Source organism: Protopterus annectens, chromosome 16.part0 (genome assembly GCF_019279795.1).
Source record: "Protopterus annectens isolate FY-2018-M chromosome 16.part0, PAN1.0, whole genome shotgun sequence".
Taxonomy (NCBI): Eukaryota; Metazoa; Chordata; order Ceratodontiformes; family Protopteridae; genus Protopterus; species Protopterus annectens.
In genome coordinates this window covers 68,608,580-68,627,410 of record NC_056750.1, presented here as the reverse complement: position 1 = coordinate 68,627,410, position 18,831 = coordinate 68,608,580, and the positions used below count along the sequence as shown (strand labels likewise).

General features: G+C 36.2%; 1 protein-coding gene across 1 annotated transcript in view; it reads left to right on the top strand.

Annotated features, from left to right (window-relative positions):
- LPCAT4 (lysophosphatidylcholine acyltransferase 4) overlaps positions 1 to 18,831 on the top strand; it is a 752,085-nt gene that overhangs the window by 672,796 nt on the left and 60,458 nt on the right. The window contains exons 11-12 of the mRNA XM_044058233.1: positions 4,499 to 4,637; positions 6,197 to 6,295. Of these exons, the coding sequence (XP_043914168.1) occupies positions 4,499 to 4,637; positions 6,197 to 6,295 (238 nt within the window). The remainder of the gene's footprint in view (positions 1 to 4,498; positions 4,638 to 6,196; positions 6,296 to 18,831) is intronic.

The following is an 18,831-nucleotide window of genomic DNA, read 5'->3' as shown; positions in this document are numbered from 1 at the left end:
GAAATTACCTCATCGATAAAACACCCCTAAAAGTAGACAAGGGATCAGGGATTTGGAGATGCATGTAGAGAGTACCCTGTCATTCGACCAACATGTGAGTAAGGCTGTCAGAAAATCATTCTAGTCATTCAACTTAAGGCATGGCATCTAGGTCCAGGAAAGTCATCATGCCACTGTATTCAGCCATCATCAGACCCATCATTGAGTATAATGCCCCCTTCTGTATGTACCTGACCAGGCACATACAACTGCTGAAATGTCCACAGAGGTTCCTCACAAAAAAAAATACAGGGCATAAACACAATGTCCTAGGCAGATCACCTCAAAGCCCTACCTTTATACTCTGTATCCTACAGACTGCTGAGAGGCAATTTATGCCTGGCATACAAAGCATCCTTTGATCCCACTCTGATGGGCCTTTTGCATATCCACAAAAATGAACTACTAGATCTAAGGATTTAAATTTGGCTTGCAACTTAAATAGGACATGTTGGAGAGATAGGTATGTAACAGCCCTTCAATAACCCTATTCAAGCACAACCTGGACCAATGGTTGGGAAATTGGCATTTCACCCTTGGAATTACACCTATATCTCTGATAGACAGAGGCAGCTGTTAAATCATGCCCTAATTAAAACACACCCCTTAAAATAACCTCCAAGGCACAGTAACTCATGGGATATATTTGGGTTGCATGACTGGGCTTATAAAGGTCCAAGTGGTTGTTAGCTTAGTGTACACCCATGGACCTGTTTAACTGGGGCTGGTATGAGTCTTCCAAAAAATGTAAAGACATACTTCAATAAATGAATTACAGACTTTAAAATGTTAGTTAATTGTTTACCAAAATGGAGTCTTTCGATTAAATGTATAATAAGAATGGCAGACTTTGGTACTCTTTGACGTTTTATATCAGATCATCTTCTCTGCTCATATTCAAGAATGAATTAGATAATAGAGTTGATGAGTCTGATTTGAGACAAAACTTTATAGTGGCAAACTCTAAGATAGCCATGCTTGTTTATTGGGAATGCAGAATTTGATAAACCATGAAGGTTTGAAATTGGGACATCCCTCACAGACAAGACCTAGCACACTTTCACATCTTGGTTGAAAAATGTTTCCCAGACATGCTGTAACATTATCTTAATTAGGTCTGACACACTAACATTCCCTCCAGCCTAGTCCTGGCATGCATTTTACTCTTGGATCTAATGGTATAATGTGCTTCCCAGCCTGGGTCTGAGAGTCTGACGTACTTTCAAGGCCTACATTTGATGTGCATCACAGACTACATTTTCACCATTCCACTTGGATATGGTCACAGAGATGTTACATTAATGATACTGATTGGTCCAGACATCATATAGACAGCTGCAGTTTTCAGTAAAGATGTACTGTAAAGTGACATTTGTATTGGGTTACACTGCCTCCTACATGTTTACTATCAGATACTGGTTATGTGTCAGGGCAGCTATCTACTAGTTCATTAAGGTATTAATTTATGGTACTTGGCTGTTAAGTATTCATAGTAAAAATGGCAAATGCTCTATTATGACATCAATGTGCCAGTTGATAAGCCAGCATTGCCCATACAGTTGCATTTCATGAAGGTAAGGCCCCCATTGCCCAGTGTTTATCAGTATATAATAGCTAAAGAACTTAAACTTTTAAAAGTATACTTGGGGAAACTGATTCACATCCATGGTGCTGAGGGATGAATCCCTGACTAATACTCAGAGGACCAGCATTTGATTAGTAGCCCTGACTGATACTCAGAGGACCTGTGTTTGAAGTAGTCCTGATTGATACCTAGAGGGCCTGTAAACTAAAATAAAAGCAAAAAAACACCAACAAAAAAACACGATGGCAAAAAAAATGGAGAGCAACTGTTCCATAATGTAAATACAGGTTTTAATAAGACACAAAGATAAAACCACAGTATACACAGTAAAATAAGCACTTTCATTCCAATAATGCAGAAGTTCATCAGATGAATACATTTAGATAACCCGCCCTTTTTATACCATCCATAAAAGATTGTCATTGGTTCCTGAACAACAATCCTTTCCCATGGATACATTAACAAATAAATAAACGGAATATTTAAACACTTAGTTAATTTTAAAACTTTTAGTTCATTTTAAAATCATTATATTCTACTAAATAAATGGGCTGATTAAGCATCCTAGGAAGGTACAAATGGGCCATAGGTCTCATCTAGCCTGGGGGTGCCTGGCACTTACCCCTGGATTGAATGGCCTGATTTAGTACTGGTTGTGGAGCTATCAGGCGGGGTCCCAGAGAGGGAGTGGGGAGAGGAGAACATGTTATAAATCAAAGCGACTGTGCTGGTCTAGCAAGTTTTACTCTTCTTTTGTACTGGAGCCCAGACTAAACTATTTCCCATCTGTGGTGTAATTGTTTCTGACGCTGCCTTCTTTCTCAGATAGCTAACAAGTTTGAAAGATGCCTGTCTTTTTGCATGCATACCTGGAAGTCTAAAGATAAAAGCTCATTCCTATCTTTAATACAATGAAAACATTTTAAATTTTTATTTTTCAATAGTCTCAAACCATACCTCCCAAATGTCTGAAATTTTTCATAGCATCCAGATTTTTGCCTTATATTTTTGGTCTTCTCCTCATGAAATTTCTAGTTTTGTACCAAGCAACTGAGGACTGAAGTCACTAAGTAAAGACAGATGTGAGTTTCAGACTTCATAACACTCAGATAATGCATGCTAAAGCAGAACCTGTTCTGCTATCACCTTTGTAAGATCAGTATTTAAAATGTGTCCCTGGTTTTGGGCCATTGCCCCCATTACTGCTGGTGTAGTCTAGAATTCTTGTTCTATGAGGCTGAAACTGTTTTTATCTTATGTAATCCTCTTCCATTGATTATTTGGTGATTTTCTAGCCCTAGCTCTAGGAACGCACAGTGTAGTAACCATTTAAAATTAGTAAGTAAAGCGAGAAGAAAAACAAAATAAAGACATTGCTCTGTGTCGGGATTAGCTACAGTGCTTACCACTAATTTTGCCTGAATATTGGTAGTTTTCAAGAAATTATTGCACTTTTGGCAAACCAGGTGTAGTAGTTGTTCATTTGTTTTAATGAATTTGTTTATTCCTGTGTATTATAATGGAATTACTCATGCTAAAAAATTGTTTAGCCATGAGCAATCTCTTACAATTACAAAACTGGGTGGAAAAAGTTATCCTGAACTCCAACACTTGCAATAACAACAGGAAAACTGTGTCCAAAGCCAGAAAATACTTGTAAAAACTTGTAAAAAAATCCACAACCGATAAATCCATAGGAAAGACGTTTATTTAAGCGCTTTTCGTCTCGGATATTCCCAAGACTTCTTCAGAATAAAAAGTCACTAGCATCCAGCTTTTTTATATAAAGGATAATTGATAAGCAAGCAATCAACTCATTAATTACATCAATTAAATTAGTTTGACTTAAAATCTTACAACTAAGAAATACATAGGCAGTCCTATTTAATTTTTGCCCTTTGTTTTAAAACTGGGGCAACAGACAAAGTGTCATTTAAACCAGGTTCAGTAAAATAATTTAATAAAAATTGCCACTTTAACTCACAAATATCAACATTAACTTCCCACCATCCACCTCTTGGTGATTTATGTACTACTTCTAAAATGCTAAACAAAAATATTTTGAAATTACGACATATTTTAGAATGTTTACTCAATGCATTGGTATCATTTTTTAGTGCAATGGCATAAACATGTACATGTATATGTCTTCTTAGCTGTCTTTCTGTTTTGCCTACATAAAAATATGAACAAATCTGGCAAACAGCTACATAGACTAAACCCTTAGTAGCACAATTTCCTGGTTTCAAATTAACATAAAACTGTCTGTTAGGCAAACAGATTCTTTTCTCTTCGTTAATATATTTACAATAAACACAACATCCACATTTTGTTCTACCTTTTTCTACAGGATTTGAAACTAAAACATTATGCTCAAACATAATAACAAAATATAAAACAAAGGGCACAGATTAGATAGGACTGCCTATGTATTTCTTAGTTGTAAGATTTTAGGTCGAACTAATTTAATTCATATAATTAATGAGTTGAATGCTTGCTTATCAATTATCTTTTATATAAAAAAGCTGGATGCCAGTGACTTTTTATTCTGAAGAAGTCTTAGGAATATCCAAGATGAAAAGCACTTAAACGTCTTTCCTATGGATTTATCGGTTGTGGATTTTTTACAAGTTTTTACAAGTATTTTCTGGCTTTGGACACAGTTTCCATGTTGTTATTGCAATCTCTTACTATGTTGTAAGAAGATAGGACTTCATTCATTTTGTTGTCTTGATTATACAAAAAAAAGCTTTTTCATATATAATGTTGCTGATTCTGGATTATGATACTTGTTTTTAAGTTTACTGCACTGACAAGCACCCCTCCATATGTACTGCAGATAATAAGACGTGTGCATTTTATTATTTATTGAAGGTTCAATCCAAAGCCAGTAGAAGACTATCGTGACATCTGCGAAAAGGAAGGCTGGAAGGTTGGACTGAAAAAAATGGCTTCACTGCTTTCTATGCCAGTTACGAGTGGCCTTGAATGCATGTTTCAACATTATGATCAGGTAATGGAATTAAAAATGCCCCCCCCCCCCCAATTTCAAGAAGCTGTTATAGGTGAGAAAAGTCCCATCAGCCTGACCATCCCTATTTTATTCAGTAATCCAAAGTAATCTTTGTTATTTGAGTATGTCTTTCAGGGTTTCAGGAAAACTATTTTTGCTGTAAAGGAAGTACTACACAGCTGCCCTTGGGTAGCAGCATAACCCAGCATTCTAAATGCACTTTAAAGTCATAACATTGTTTCTAGCATCAGCTGGTACAGGAAAATGTGGATGCTGGGAGCAGTGCAGAAAAACTTGTAGTAAATGATCTTAGTAATTGTTCATGAACTCACTTTGGCTTCTGATTGGATGCTGAGGGAGTTCTTACACTTACTGGCAAAATGTGGTCACCACTGTGCCTTATGAATTCACATCATGAACAGTTGTATATAAAACATTAATTAAAATGATGGTCTTTAGTCCAGAAAAATTACTTGCTTCTTTGATATCAGTACTTAGATTAGGTATGACAGTGTAATTTGGATTTGGGTGAAGACCAACTGTTTTTTTGTAAAAATAGTGTTATGTATATTCTCTAGGACTTTTCTTCTTCTTGCCCAAGAAATGGTAAATTAGACATTTGTGGATAAAATAAAAGTGAATCTAGCAATAAAAACTGTATTTACTGGGTGGAAAACAGGATGGGAGCATGAATGCCTGAAATTTGTAACCGGTGTCCCTGTGTCCAAATATCTGGTAGTTGCTGTGTGTCCTCAATACATCAATGAAAAATGATCTGACACTCCAAACCCTGAAAAGGAACCAGTAAAATAAAAACAGAAATGAAATGTAAACAAAAAATAAATATAAAGACAATTCTTATTCAATTCTATTTGGCACTTTCACCTCACATATGTGATTTCCTAGTTCCAGAGTTGTTCACCTTTACATTGCCAAAGGTCTGTGTTCTTTCTTTATCACTGCGTGGATTGTCCTGTTTGAACATTAAGATTCTGACTTTTCTACATATTCTTAGCATTAGATTAGCCGTTCTCCTTTTTTCATTCATTTATTCTGCTTTTGTCTATTGCTCTTTTAAGGGTGAGCTGAAAAGTGTATGACAGTAGAGATCGAGTCACAACAGTATGCAATTATCAGCTGGGGGACTCAAACCCAGGTCTGCAGGATAATGTTTATTAGAAGCTCATAGCTTAACACTGTTCTGTATTACTTATCATATATTATATTACTAGGCTTGCCATAGTCCTTCTCCTCTCTGTTTCACAAGAGCTGACCTTTTGCTGCAGTAAGTCAGGAGTTTTGAATAATAAGATGCTTGACCTTCCATATAGGGAAGACATTAGTCCTAATTTCATTGAACAGTGTCCAGAGTAGTTGCCTGTCCTCTTCTTGTCAAGTAAAGACAGACATATGTCCATGGTAACTGCAAGGTAAGTATAGTGGGTGGTGATGCTTCATGAGCCTCTGCCTTTACTTTTGGCTGGAAGGGAGCCACTGTTATTAAAGGTTCTGCTATCAGATTCCATTGTCCAACAAAACTGAAATATCTTGTGTTTTAGGATAAAGATGGCATCATTGATTTCCGAGAAGTAGTCCTAGGACTGGCTGTTAGAGATGGAAAACTGACCACAGAGGAGCTACTGGACTTGGCATTTAAGGTAAAAACTACAAAACATCTTTTTTTTAATTTTTTTTACTTGTCTCCTACTAGGGATTAGAGCCCGTTTAGGACACATGTAACTGTAGATTACTCTAGAAACCCATTAATTATTGTAGTAGCTTAGATTCAGCTAAGTTTAGAGAAAGGACACAAACTTCCAGAAACGTGGCCTCAGGAAAAAACATGAGCTTCTGTAACAAGTACTCTGTATTTAAGGTAACTATGAAAACAGCATTTAGCCCAAACACCTGGGAACATTGCAGACATGTAAGGAAGTGCATGCAGTAATATGCAAACTCCATGGCAGAAACAAAGCTGGTTCAACCTTCTCCCTGTGCCAGTACCTTGACCCAGCACCTCACCCCTCGGCTCTTCAAGTGAAGAGCAAAAAAAAAAAAAAAAAAAAAAAAAAGCACTGTATTAAACTGATGTGCTTATTACAAATTCATGCACCCCCCGAGCTGTTCCAATGAACAGCACAAAAATAAACATTCCTTCTACTGGCACACCAGTCAGGTGGTCACCAAATGTACAACACATACACCCCTTCCTCCTGCCCAGCCATTCAGGTCCTGTTTCTGTGCTCTGCCCCGACTCTTCTCCACTTTATTAAAAAATTATATAATAATAATAATAATAATAATAATTTCTTCTTATTATAAACTGTAACAAACTGTGTGCTACAAATGTTGCAAACAGCTGCTACAGTTTATAACCTGTCTGCATGAAGTGCTATGTACTCATGTTGTACTTAAAAGAAAAAAATCTTCATTCATAAACTGTAACAAACTGCTACAAACATTGCAAGCAATTGCTGCAGTTTATACGCTGCCTGCATGGAGTGTTACAGCTCTCAGGTCTTAGTTAAATTTTTTGTTTTGTTTTTACATTTAAACTGTAGTTGCAACAGTTTAGACAAAACATGGAACGCTACAGTGCTCAGGTTTGACCATAAATGTAATACTGGCTTTTAAAAGTTGGTTTTGTATTGCAGATCAGGATCCGCTGATCTTGCTCCCCCGACATTTTCCACCTGGGGCAGTAGTCCTTGTCACCCTGCCCTAGCTATGTTGCTGCTCCATGGTATAATTATAGAGCACAATGAGTGTCAAAAGGGAGACTGAAGAGATAGAGTGGGTGAACTGACCAAAACATGACTTGTTTGAATTGTAGCATCTTGCCAATTTATTGAAATCAGTATTCTAAAAAGAGGATTCATTGTGAGGAGGGAAGTCTCCTTACTCACATGTTCAGTAACAACATTGGTTGTGTAAGGGGCTATGTTCCTCTCAGGCACACTTCCTTCTCAAAACTCCACTCAAACATCTGTCTTTCATATAGCTGGTAAGAAACCTTGAAAAAGATTGAGTAGCACATATATTAATATATTAATAAACATTTAAGAATAGAGTTTGTGCTTCAGAGTGTTGCATGCCACATGATCTTACAACATTTAGCAATGACTCCAAAGGTCTAACAGAGGCTGGTAACATGTCTACAGTATCTTTATAATCTATGGACATCCTGATGAATCTTATAAATGTTACTTGGTATATGAAGTGAACATTTATTAATTTCTGACTCATTAGGAAATCTATTGCAGAGAACTATAATTAATGTTCCATAATTTGTTCATTTTCATAGTCACCATTTGTTTTTCATTCACATAACTCATAAGAAGCTCCCCAAAGTATTGTCTTCTTTTGTGAAAAGATGGTCCAAATGAAGTCACCATAAATTCTCTTGGTCTAAGACAATTTATCAGAAAACCAGAACCTCTGGGTGCATAAATTTAATTTTTCTAACTGCAACTGAAATATTACAGAAGAAATGTTATAGTAGCCATGTTTTTCCATGTCATGGGTGAAGACTTGAAGCTGTTTAACACTTTTACATTTCAGGAAAAGGAAAAGTTAAATTAATAGCAATATAGGAGAAATTCAGGAATTATTGAACCTATAAAAGTCTGCCATTTATTAGTCATTTATTTTTTATAAGAAACCTAGGCTTAGTATAAACAGTAGATGATTATGTGACCTAAACGTGACCTAAAGACTCAAGGTAAAGACTGAATTTGAAGAGTTGTGTGATTTATTAATATGAAACAGAGTTGTCTGGTTAAACAAAAAATCAAATGAGAGGGCAGGCTTTTAACAGAAGGGGCATAATGTTATCAAAAGTTGAGGCTGTATGCATAGTGAGTGCAGTTACAAACACACATTTAAATGAATCAACTAAGAAAGTGGAATTTTATAAAAACTGTCAACCAAATGATGAAGCAAAAATTAAGCTTAAAGTGAAAATGTATATTAAAAGTAACAGTAGGGAGAACAATCTGCATGAAGTGCGCAGAAAGTAGGATGTAGTTGAAATTCAAGTCCCGTGTGTTAGATGTGATTGTAAGCCTAAGAGGAAGTGCCCATCTCATCAATATTGTAGAAACTGTGGTAGAACAAATAATGTTGTAAAGATATGTCAGTGAAAACAATACAAGTGTTCAAAAGAGTTATAAGTTTAAAATGAGCAGCACCAACAAAAGTTGCAGGAGGCACTGTTAAAACACAAAGAGTTAATGTCAAGACGTCTGAGAGTATCGAAGCAGTACAGCCAGGTAATAAGTCTAACTTTTGACAAGAGAAGCTCATACTTAATCAGTGAAATATTGAATTTAAGCTATAAGCAGATGCACTCTGTATTGCTATGCTAGAATATTACCTTTCAAGCTTTGGAACCTTGAGACATTAAAAACAAAGTAGTGTGCAAATAACTGGTGTGCTTAGAACAACAGATAACATCACTGGGTCAAATAGTATTGGCGCCAAAATTATAAAAATCAAGGGTGTAAAATCTTCACTGAAATAGCAACACTGACTCAGAAATTGAGTTTATCCAATGTTCTTGAAACACAGTGAGAATGGTGAAACATACTCAGAATATACAAGAACAAAACAAATGTGCACAGGAGAAGTCCAGCAGTCACAGACCTGTCTAAAAACCTGCATTGCACCATGGCAAAAATATCTTACATGACTTTCTGTTTTATTTACAGGTTTGGACTGAGTGCCAGGAAAGTAACATAAGTCCTAGAAGCTTTAACAGTAATCCATGCTTCAGGAAAAGTACCAGTAGTTTTATGAGTAGAACTGATCATTAACCAAACGTCTGGATATCATTAAGAAACAGGGCAAACAGATTGAATGAATAGTAGGGCCACTATTTCAAAATACCACAAGATTAAATGTTGTATTGATCTGCAAAAATCTCAATAAAATTATTAAAAAAAGAATTCACCATTATGTATAGTTAAAGATGTTGTCAAAATTATAACAGTTAAGTGCTTTTCAGTGTTAGATACAATCCAGGGATTCTGGCACACAAAGCTAGATGAAGGGAGTTCCAAATTTTGTGCTTGAATGCACCTTTAGGAAGTTTTAGATTCCTGAGTCTTCTCTTTTGTATCCTAACAATACCAGAAGTATGTTTGCTTGATGAACCGTCGGTGTAGGCTCAGATGTCAAAACAACATTACAGTAGACCGAGTCATTATCTGACTCAGCTAGGATAATTTTCAATTACATAAGAGCAAATATGAAATAAGAGTGACATATCTGGAATATGTGAATCATAAGCTTTATATTTGAGAGAGACTGAAGCAAGGCTCAGAGAAAGTCAGAGCACACGTGTAAATATCAAAGCCAGAAGACAAATTGACATTAATCACATGTCTGAGAATTAAGCATTATCTTCCAAAGTTTATACCTTATATGTCTGAGATAACTATCTCAAATAAAACAATTAGGAAAATGTATCCTATGAGTGAAATATGATCAAAAAAAGAGTTTTGAATTCTTTAAGAAACTTACAAAAGTGGCTGTGAATAAGAAAGTTATGTTACAATTAAATACCACTCTGAACAGTATGGGGACTGTGATTTTTCAAGAGAATAAATCATTTGTGGATGGGTGAAGAACTTTTACAAATGTACAAAAGAGATACACCAGAACAGAGAAAAAATGTTAGCAGTAGTACATGGTTGTGCGAAAATTCATGAGCATAGTTATGTCAAAAAGTACCAAATGAGAAATAAACACTAGCAAAGCATATTCTGAATGGTTTTATATAAGGCATCTCTGAGATTACAGAGAATGGCTGCTTAACCTAAAGTTATGGCCTAAAAGTAAAACACAGATTGGACAATGAGCTACAGGCATCAGATATATATTGGTAAATGTAAACCTTTATTTACTAGAGAAGAACGAACATTTACTGGAGGACCAAGACATTCCATGGGCAGTGTCACTGGTGCCAGTGATTGAAGAAAAACTGAAAGTTTCTCAGACATGAACTGGCACTAAAATAGAAATTCAGTTGCTGAAAGAACCTACAAGAGAATGGCCATAGCAAAAATCACTCAACACTTGGGGAATGTTGCATCACATTTTAAATACTGACCTGCATGGAAATATCCACAGTTATAATACAGTTGCTGCCATTGCCAACCAACATAGATTTAATAATTGTTGCAACAGTCCTACCATAATAATGATCCAGTTACCTTATAGATAACCAGGATGATCATGCAGTAGGCCAAAAAAGAGCCCTACCAATCATAGAGTAGACTATTGACTGCAAGAAAGAAATTATATATTGTTACTGTTATTCAAAAAGCCCAGACTTTCCAGACAAACGATATATGAAAATACTTCCACAAGAAAAGCTGTTAGAAGCTTCACATAAAAAAAATGTGTTCATTAATAGAACAGGTCCATGAAAAATACTATACAGACCAAGAAACCTTGTGCCATTTGGAAAAAGAAGCGAATGAGGAAGTGTGAATATTTAAAAAACAAAATTTAGAGATGTTTGGAGGGTATAAAGAAGAAATATGGACATGGGAAAGAAAGAGAGATATATGATATGGTGTAATATTTTTGCAAAGGAGAAAGCCAAATTAATCAACAGAAAAAAAGCAGCTGCAAAGATATTCAAATTGAAATATAGGCAAAGGCATACAGATATGGAAAATTTCACAATTAAAAAAATTAAAAAAAAATCACAAAGAGGGAATGTAGAACAGAAGAATAGTCAAGTCGAAATAAAAAAAAAAATAGAAGCTGAAGTTATGGAATATTTGCAAAGTGACGGATTCAGTGTAAAAATTCGAACGCAGGTCATATCACTGTATGATGAAACAACTAGTCCCCAAAGTAAGGGGAAACATGAGGATCAGGAAAAATCTGAAGAAGAAATATAGACATGGGAAGAAAAAGAGATTTAATATGGTACAATATTTATGTAAAAGAGAAAACAAAACTAATCAATGCAAAAAGAGCAGTACCAAAGATGTTTGAAGAGAAATACAGGCAAAGATGTCCAGATATGGAAAGTTTTACAATACAAAAAATAAGGAGACTAAGAGGAACAGTAGAAAAGAAGATTAGTGATGGAGAAGTTAAAGCAATAGAAACTGAGCTTATGGAGCACCTGCAAAGTGAAGGATTCTGGGTAGAAATTTTAATTCAGATAACACAACAGGATAGACTAATGGACACCCAAATTAAGGAGAAACCAGTGGAGTAGGAAGCATCTAATCAGTTGACATATGAAGATATTTTGGAGCCTTCTACAAGAAATCAGAGCAAAGGTTCAGATATGGCCATACAGCAAGGGAAAAAACAGGAAACTTTGGCAACTCTGACACAATCAAAGTCATGGAATGATAGGCCAGTGAGTTCCCATATGAAAGAGCAATGGATGACACAGGGTGAAACTGAAGAGAATGTGCCACAGGAAGTAGGTCTGGAACTTTCTATAGAATGCCCACAGGAAATGGAGAACAAAGAATGTGCTCTCAGTTTAGAAGAAAAGGATCTAAGAAAAGAGGTACTTGATTCAATACAGATGGATAGACATATTCAGATCAATGAAAGAAATAGACTGCAGGAGGTCAATAAAACTCCAAAAGTTAGAAGTTTCATAAAACAAATGAACACAGTAATTAGGACTGTCCATAGAGATTCATGCAATATAACAGAAATAAATAGGATACTTTACTGTGCAGCTAAATTAGTAACAGATGAAGTCCTACCACAATAACACAGAGTAGTAAAGCAAAGGATGGGGAGAAACTGAATGCCATCATGTAAGTATCGAACAGAGAAAATTATAACGTAATTAAGACAAGAATTGTCACTGTTAGAAGAGTATAGAAGATCAACAAATATACTCAGAAAGATAGATGTGATAAAAGCAATGCATGGTATTATAATGGATTAGGATTTATCATGGACTATCGCAAATAACTAAAAATATCAGCACAGGCAGAAAAACGTAGAAGATACACAGATAAATATAAAGGAAAAGTATAAAATAAGCAATTTATTGATGACCTAAAAAGTTTTTTTAGAGGATTTGGAAACAAGGTATAAAGACTTGAAAGACCAAAAAAAGAAGAAATAGATGCATTTTGGAGAAATATGAAGATCCTGTGGAACATAATAAAGATGCTAAATGGATAGAAGAAGTAAAAAAAAAGAATAAGAAATTCAAATGTACAGGAAATGAAATGGGATAAACTAATGACCAGAGAGGTTGAAACAAAGTTAAGTAAGGCCTCTAACTGGAAAATCCAAGGCCAGATGCAGTACCTAACTTTTGGCTAAAGGTGTTAATATCTTTGCATGAAGATTCGGCCGTGAGTAAGAACTATTTATATATGCACTATGAGCAGATACCAACCTGACTAACAGCAGGAAAATCACTGCTCCTACTTAAGAGTGCAAGCTACCCATAAAAACTATAGACCAATAACTTGCCTTCTGGCGGCATATAAACTACAAATTGCAAATGATGCTGACAGAGTTCATAGTCATTTAAAAGAAAACTCAATTATGGCAGTAGAACAAAAGGGTAATAAAAGAAAGTCGTGGAACAAAGGATCATTTGTTGTTAAATAAAGTCATAGTGCAGAACTGTAAAAAGAGGAAGAATCTAAGTATGGCATGGACAGAAAAGCATTTGACAGTATCCCACATTCATGGATAAAAGAGTGCTTAAAAATGTATAAGATACACCCTACACTGATAAACTACATCACAACAACCATGAAACAGTGGAAAACCACTTTTTATTCCAGGGATAAAAATCCAAACGGGATAAAAATCCAAACGGGGATATTCCATGGTGACTCTGCCCTGCCCTTAACCAGTTAAGCAGGCCTGGCTATAATTTGGGTCCCAGAAAGTAACAAAATATAAAGACTTCTCATCTTCTGTTTATTGATTTAAAACTTTAGCTCAGCAGATGAGGAATTGAAAGCACAACTGCAAGTAGTCAAATGATTATATAAGAATGTCATTTGGTCTTAATAAATGTGCCAAAGCAACCTTTAAAGCAGGAAAACTGCAGCACCAAGAAAACATCAGTTTGGGTCAAGAATGCGATATAAACGAACGTAAGCAAGAGGGAGTGTATAAATATTTGGGGATTGTTGAAGGATCAACATTAAAACATGAAGACTTAAATTAATCCTGAAAACAGCATTGACATCTAGGAACAAAATTCAAGTTATAAACCAATTTGCTCTTCCTGTCCTAACTTTCAGTTTTGGAGTGACTGACTGGCCCCAAAAGGTGTTGGATAGATTAGACAGGAAAACGAGAAGGATGCATCTTGCTTATCAAATGATTTATAAAAATCAGTGCATACTAAGATTATATATTCCCCATTCTGAAGGAGGTATGGGCCCCATTGAAATTGATTACATGTATAGATCTGCAATCGACGGACTGCATACATATCTACTGACCTCAAAAGACCCAAACATAGTGAAAGATTTGAAACATGAGGGGGAATAAATCTAAGATGACTTCCCGTATCTTAGCCTAGCAGAAGCATATCAGTACCAAGCAGGAATGGAAATCACACCCAAAGTAGATAAAAATCAGGCAGCAAATGAATGTGCCAAAAAAACAAAAGAAAGAATATAAGGTTAAATGATCAGATGAGAAGGCAAGAAATGTGGAAAATGCATAAATATAGTTGCAAGTACAGAAACTTCCTTGAAGAACCTCATGTTGATCAGGTTTGAATGCAGGAATGGTTAAGGAAAGGTGAATTCAAACAAAAAGATGAAAGTTAATATTGGCAGCCCAAGATAGTGCACTACATACATGTTAGTTTAGAGTCCATTGTACATGTGGAAGAAAAAGATAAATGTAGGTTTTGTAAAACAGAATTGGAAAGAGTTGCACACCTTGTTGTTGGTTGTGACATACTAATGGCAGAAGGACTGTATACTGAAAGGCATAATAATGTGGCAAGACTGATGCACTGGGGATTGTGCAAACATTATGGTACTGAAGTAACTGAAAAACACTGGAAACATGAGCCACACAGCATCATAAAAATGATAAAGTCTACATCACATGGGATCAACCATTACCATCAGTTCAAAAGACAGATGCGAGAAAACCAGATATAGTGGTCCAAGAAAAGAAGACAAAAGTAGCATTGATCATTGAAATTGCTACACCCAGTGACTACAGCATCTTGTGTACAGGGAGAGACAAAGTCATAAAATGTTAGGATTTGCAGGCATAAGAGCAATGTGGAAATACACAGACAGTTCCAATAGTAGTAGAGCAACGGGTCTTGTAAAATACAATCGTCTTTAGATATGTTACTGATACATGTAACTCCATATGAATTGCAGGAGGAGTCATTACTGGGCACATTGTGGGTGCTGCGAAGAGCACTTCTGGCTGACATCAAAGATTGAAACAATACAGATTTCATGAACTTAATTGTACTTTGACTTAGGAATGGGGTCCATTCCTGTCATGGTATTAAAAACCCAAGTACTTTAACTTAGGAATGGGGACCATTCCTATCATGGTATTAGAAACCCAAAAGATTTGGAGAAATTAAAAAATAGAGTAAATACAAATGTTGTCCAGTTTAGAAAAGTTATCCATTTGATGTGCATTTATTATTGTTCAATGTACATAATGAAGGTACTGTAGCACACCTGCAGGTGTAGCTAAATAGTGTGTGGGTTCCTTCCTACCTGACTCTGGTGACACCCCTATTTATACCCAACACACCAAGGTTGCAAATAGTAACAGATTTTATTCTAGATGGAAACTCTAGTCTTAAAAGGCAACAGCACAGTAGCAAACAGATTACTGCAGTAACACAAAGTTTAGCAATAGGACAATATGAAGTATACATACAATGAAATCACACCTCCCAGAACTCAATAAGAGAGGTCTTGTCATTCAAATGTGAGCAAAAATTCAATGTCATTAAGCAGTAAAGATTCTATAATGTAACATTACTAACAGCAGCTATAACCTTGATCAGTTCTAATTAGACCAAACTGTGAAACACTCTGTTATACCCTGTTCACTGGCCAGTGACTACTTACAGTCTTAATGGCGGCATGATGGGGCCCAAAATTGAAGCTCATGTGAAACCCGGGTATTTGTAATCCACAACGTATTTAAAGGGAAACCCACACTGAGTGGTGAGTAACATGAGATCCCCAAAATGACAACCAGTGCTGTTTCGAGATAAAGCTAAACAATTCCAGTTCAGAAAAGGAAAAATGTAAAAACTTAGGCCCACAGTCCCAGTTGAAGCTATAGCACAATCCTATGAAAGTATAAAATGGCGGCCAAAGCCTCTCACCACTCTGTTGATAATATTCTGGATGTCAGGCACTGTAGTTCCACTGATGAGAAGTGTAGAGATCACCCAACAGCCGTCTGGTAATCAAAATTTGCTTCTTTATAATAGGCCCAACAGTATTCCTGTCCTTGCTGATCAGATGCAGGCATGGCACTACTGGTTCCAGCCTTCTCTCCTGATTCCACAGATCACCATCGACCAGGTTTTCAGAGGAGGACAGACATGATCTGCAACTTCACTTCCCTGTCCCAGACACTAGAAAAATCAGGTCTTGGTGCAAGGCCCCTAATTCCTTCACCCTGCATTTCAGTCTGCTGTCTTTCGCTTTCTTTTCTCTTTTATGTTGTGGTATATCAGAAAACTGCAGTCTGTTAACCATACAGTGAAATCAGTGGGAGGTACAGTACTAAATTAGAAAACACTCCCAAGTTCTCATGGAACTGGTGCACTAAAATGTATATTTTTAAGACAAAGTTATCTAATATTCTTGTGCCAGACATTAGTCCACAGTTTGAGAATCTGGAATGTAAAATGTTTGAACAAAACATCAAGTTTCAATATATGACTACAAGGCACATTACCAACATTCAAATGAATGGGTAGAGAGAACTATTCAGAGGGAGAAGAATCTATTGAAAAACTGCCCTAGCAGTAACTATGAGAATTGTCATCTCAGAGTTTTTGTAATAAAGTAATTTACTACAGACATGCATCTCCCTCTAGCTAAGCTTTTAGTGGGAAAAAGGTTAAGGAACAAATTGCTGAGTTCATCTTCGTTATGCAAGAAAATGAAGTCAAAGTCAGAGAAATTCTGCAAAGAATAGACAAAGACTATTTTGACAAACACTCCAGGAGTCTGTCAAATCTTGCAAAGAGAAGAAGTAGTCAAAACTCAGTACTTCATGTGAAGATCACCAATCTGAAGCAGTGATGGTTGGTAAAGTAGTCTTATGTTGTCTGTGGAGGTGATGGTAATTTGTGCAGAGGAAATTGACAGATGTGATGTCTAATCAGTAGTGGATATTGCCCAAGGATACAGTTCCAGAATACATAAATGTGAGAGTTCTGAGTTGCACACAAAAAAACCTCTCAGAAGTGCCTTTCCAATGAGACCATCAACTAGAATTATCACAGAGTGAAATCCAAGATGTTGTAAGATCTAAGACCAGCAGTCCTGCCATAATATTTAGGTACATAACAGTGGTTAGACAGATATACAAACATGAATATGCAGATTTTTTTTTTGCAGTTTTACTAGAGCTCTGTTGACTCTTAAGGCTGAAAGATGAAAATGTGATATTTGAATTTTATGGTTCCTTATTTATGTAAAAGTTGATCAGTGTCAAGCCAGTGTATATTTAAAGCTAACTATCCTATACGGAAGTAAAGTAATACATAATCATCTCCCACATATATTTATTTATTAACAGTTTCAAAAATCAGCTTAAACAATACATAAGGAACTCTTCGCTGTGCCATCATCCAACCCCAGGCTAATACCTTAACTGTAAGCACCAAAAACTACTGTTTAATTTACCACTTCCTGTATCACTCCACCCTAATGCTCCTGCATGCAATGTTCTGCCTCCTGACCTTCTCTCTGTTTCAAAATATAAGTCTCTCTTATATGTCATTTATCAGTCTTGATGGTCTGTCTACGTGTTATCAACAGCTATACCACTGTCTCACTTAACCATATCTGTCTACCGTACTTTCTCTCCACCTCAGTTTGATCTTCAGCATTAAATCAAAGTGCCCAGTTATATTCCTCACAAATATGTCCTGCTGTATTGTAATGAAACTTATGTTTAGCCAATGTCCGTCAATGTAAGCTCATCACAGTACTCCAGGATTTGACTTGTGTTCATATACTTTACTGAACATTTCTGTTTAATCCTGTATCGCTGTACTGTAGTTGTTATCCTATGTGAATTGTATTTTTGTATTAATGAGTGATATTATATAATTTTTGTATGAAGCTTTTTTCCCCCAGGCCTCTCCTGATTTGCCCAGTCAGACTTTAAAAAGGTAGAAGTTAGCATAGGCTGGTATTGTCTAAGAAGTAGGTATAATACCACTGGGAATTGCAAATCAGATGGCATCATATGTATTAGTTAAAAGTCACAATAAAGACCTTATAGAGTCTGGTAACCTCCTCTTTCCTGTCAGCTTTCAGGTACCCCCAGGTGAGTCAGCTTGTAATAATCCTTTAGCTGTGACAGAAACAAAATCTGGGCCAAATGGAGAGCTTCTAAAAACCCAACAGATCATCTAGAATTTAAACAATTGAGAAATGCTGCTAAAAGATCTATAATGACTGACAAAAAAAAACCTTCTACTTTCAGCTCCAGCAGACCCACAAACATAAACCACAAAAATTCTGGTCAGGCATAAACAAACTCCTACACCCAGGTCACACCAAAACACCAACCCCCATCAGGTACCACCAATAACAATCCTAAGCATATTGCCAATACCTTTAATACCTTCTTTACTGAAGCTATCCAATCACTTGCAAACTCTCTACCCCCTGTTAAACCATGTCTGTCATCCACCTCATCTAGCTTACTACCATCATTCAACCTACAACCAGTCCCTACATCCCTCATTTGCACCGTTCTCCTAAAACTAAAGCCATGCACCCCTTCAGCAGACCTCCTACCAGCAGAATACCTGCAAAAAGCAGCTAATGTTATAGCCTGTCCCATTTCTATCCTAATAAATAGAACAATTTCTGAAGGAACTATCCCATCTATCTGGAAAATCTTTCATATCATCCCTTTACATAAAGGTGGGAACTCCACTGACCTTTCCAACTTTTGACCAATTGCTTTACTCTCTCCC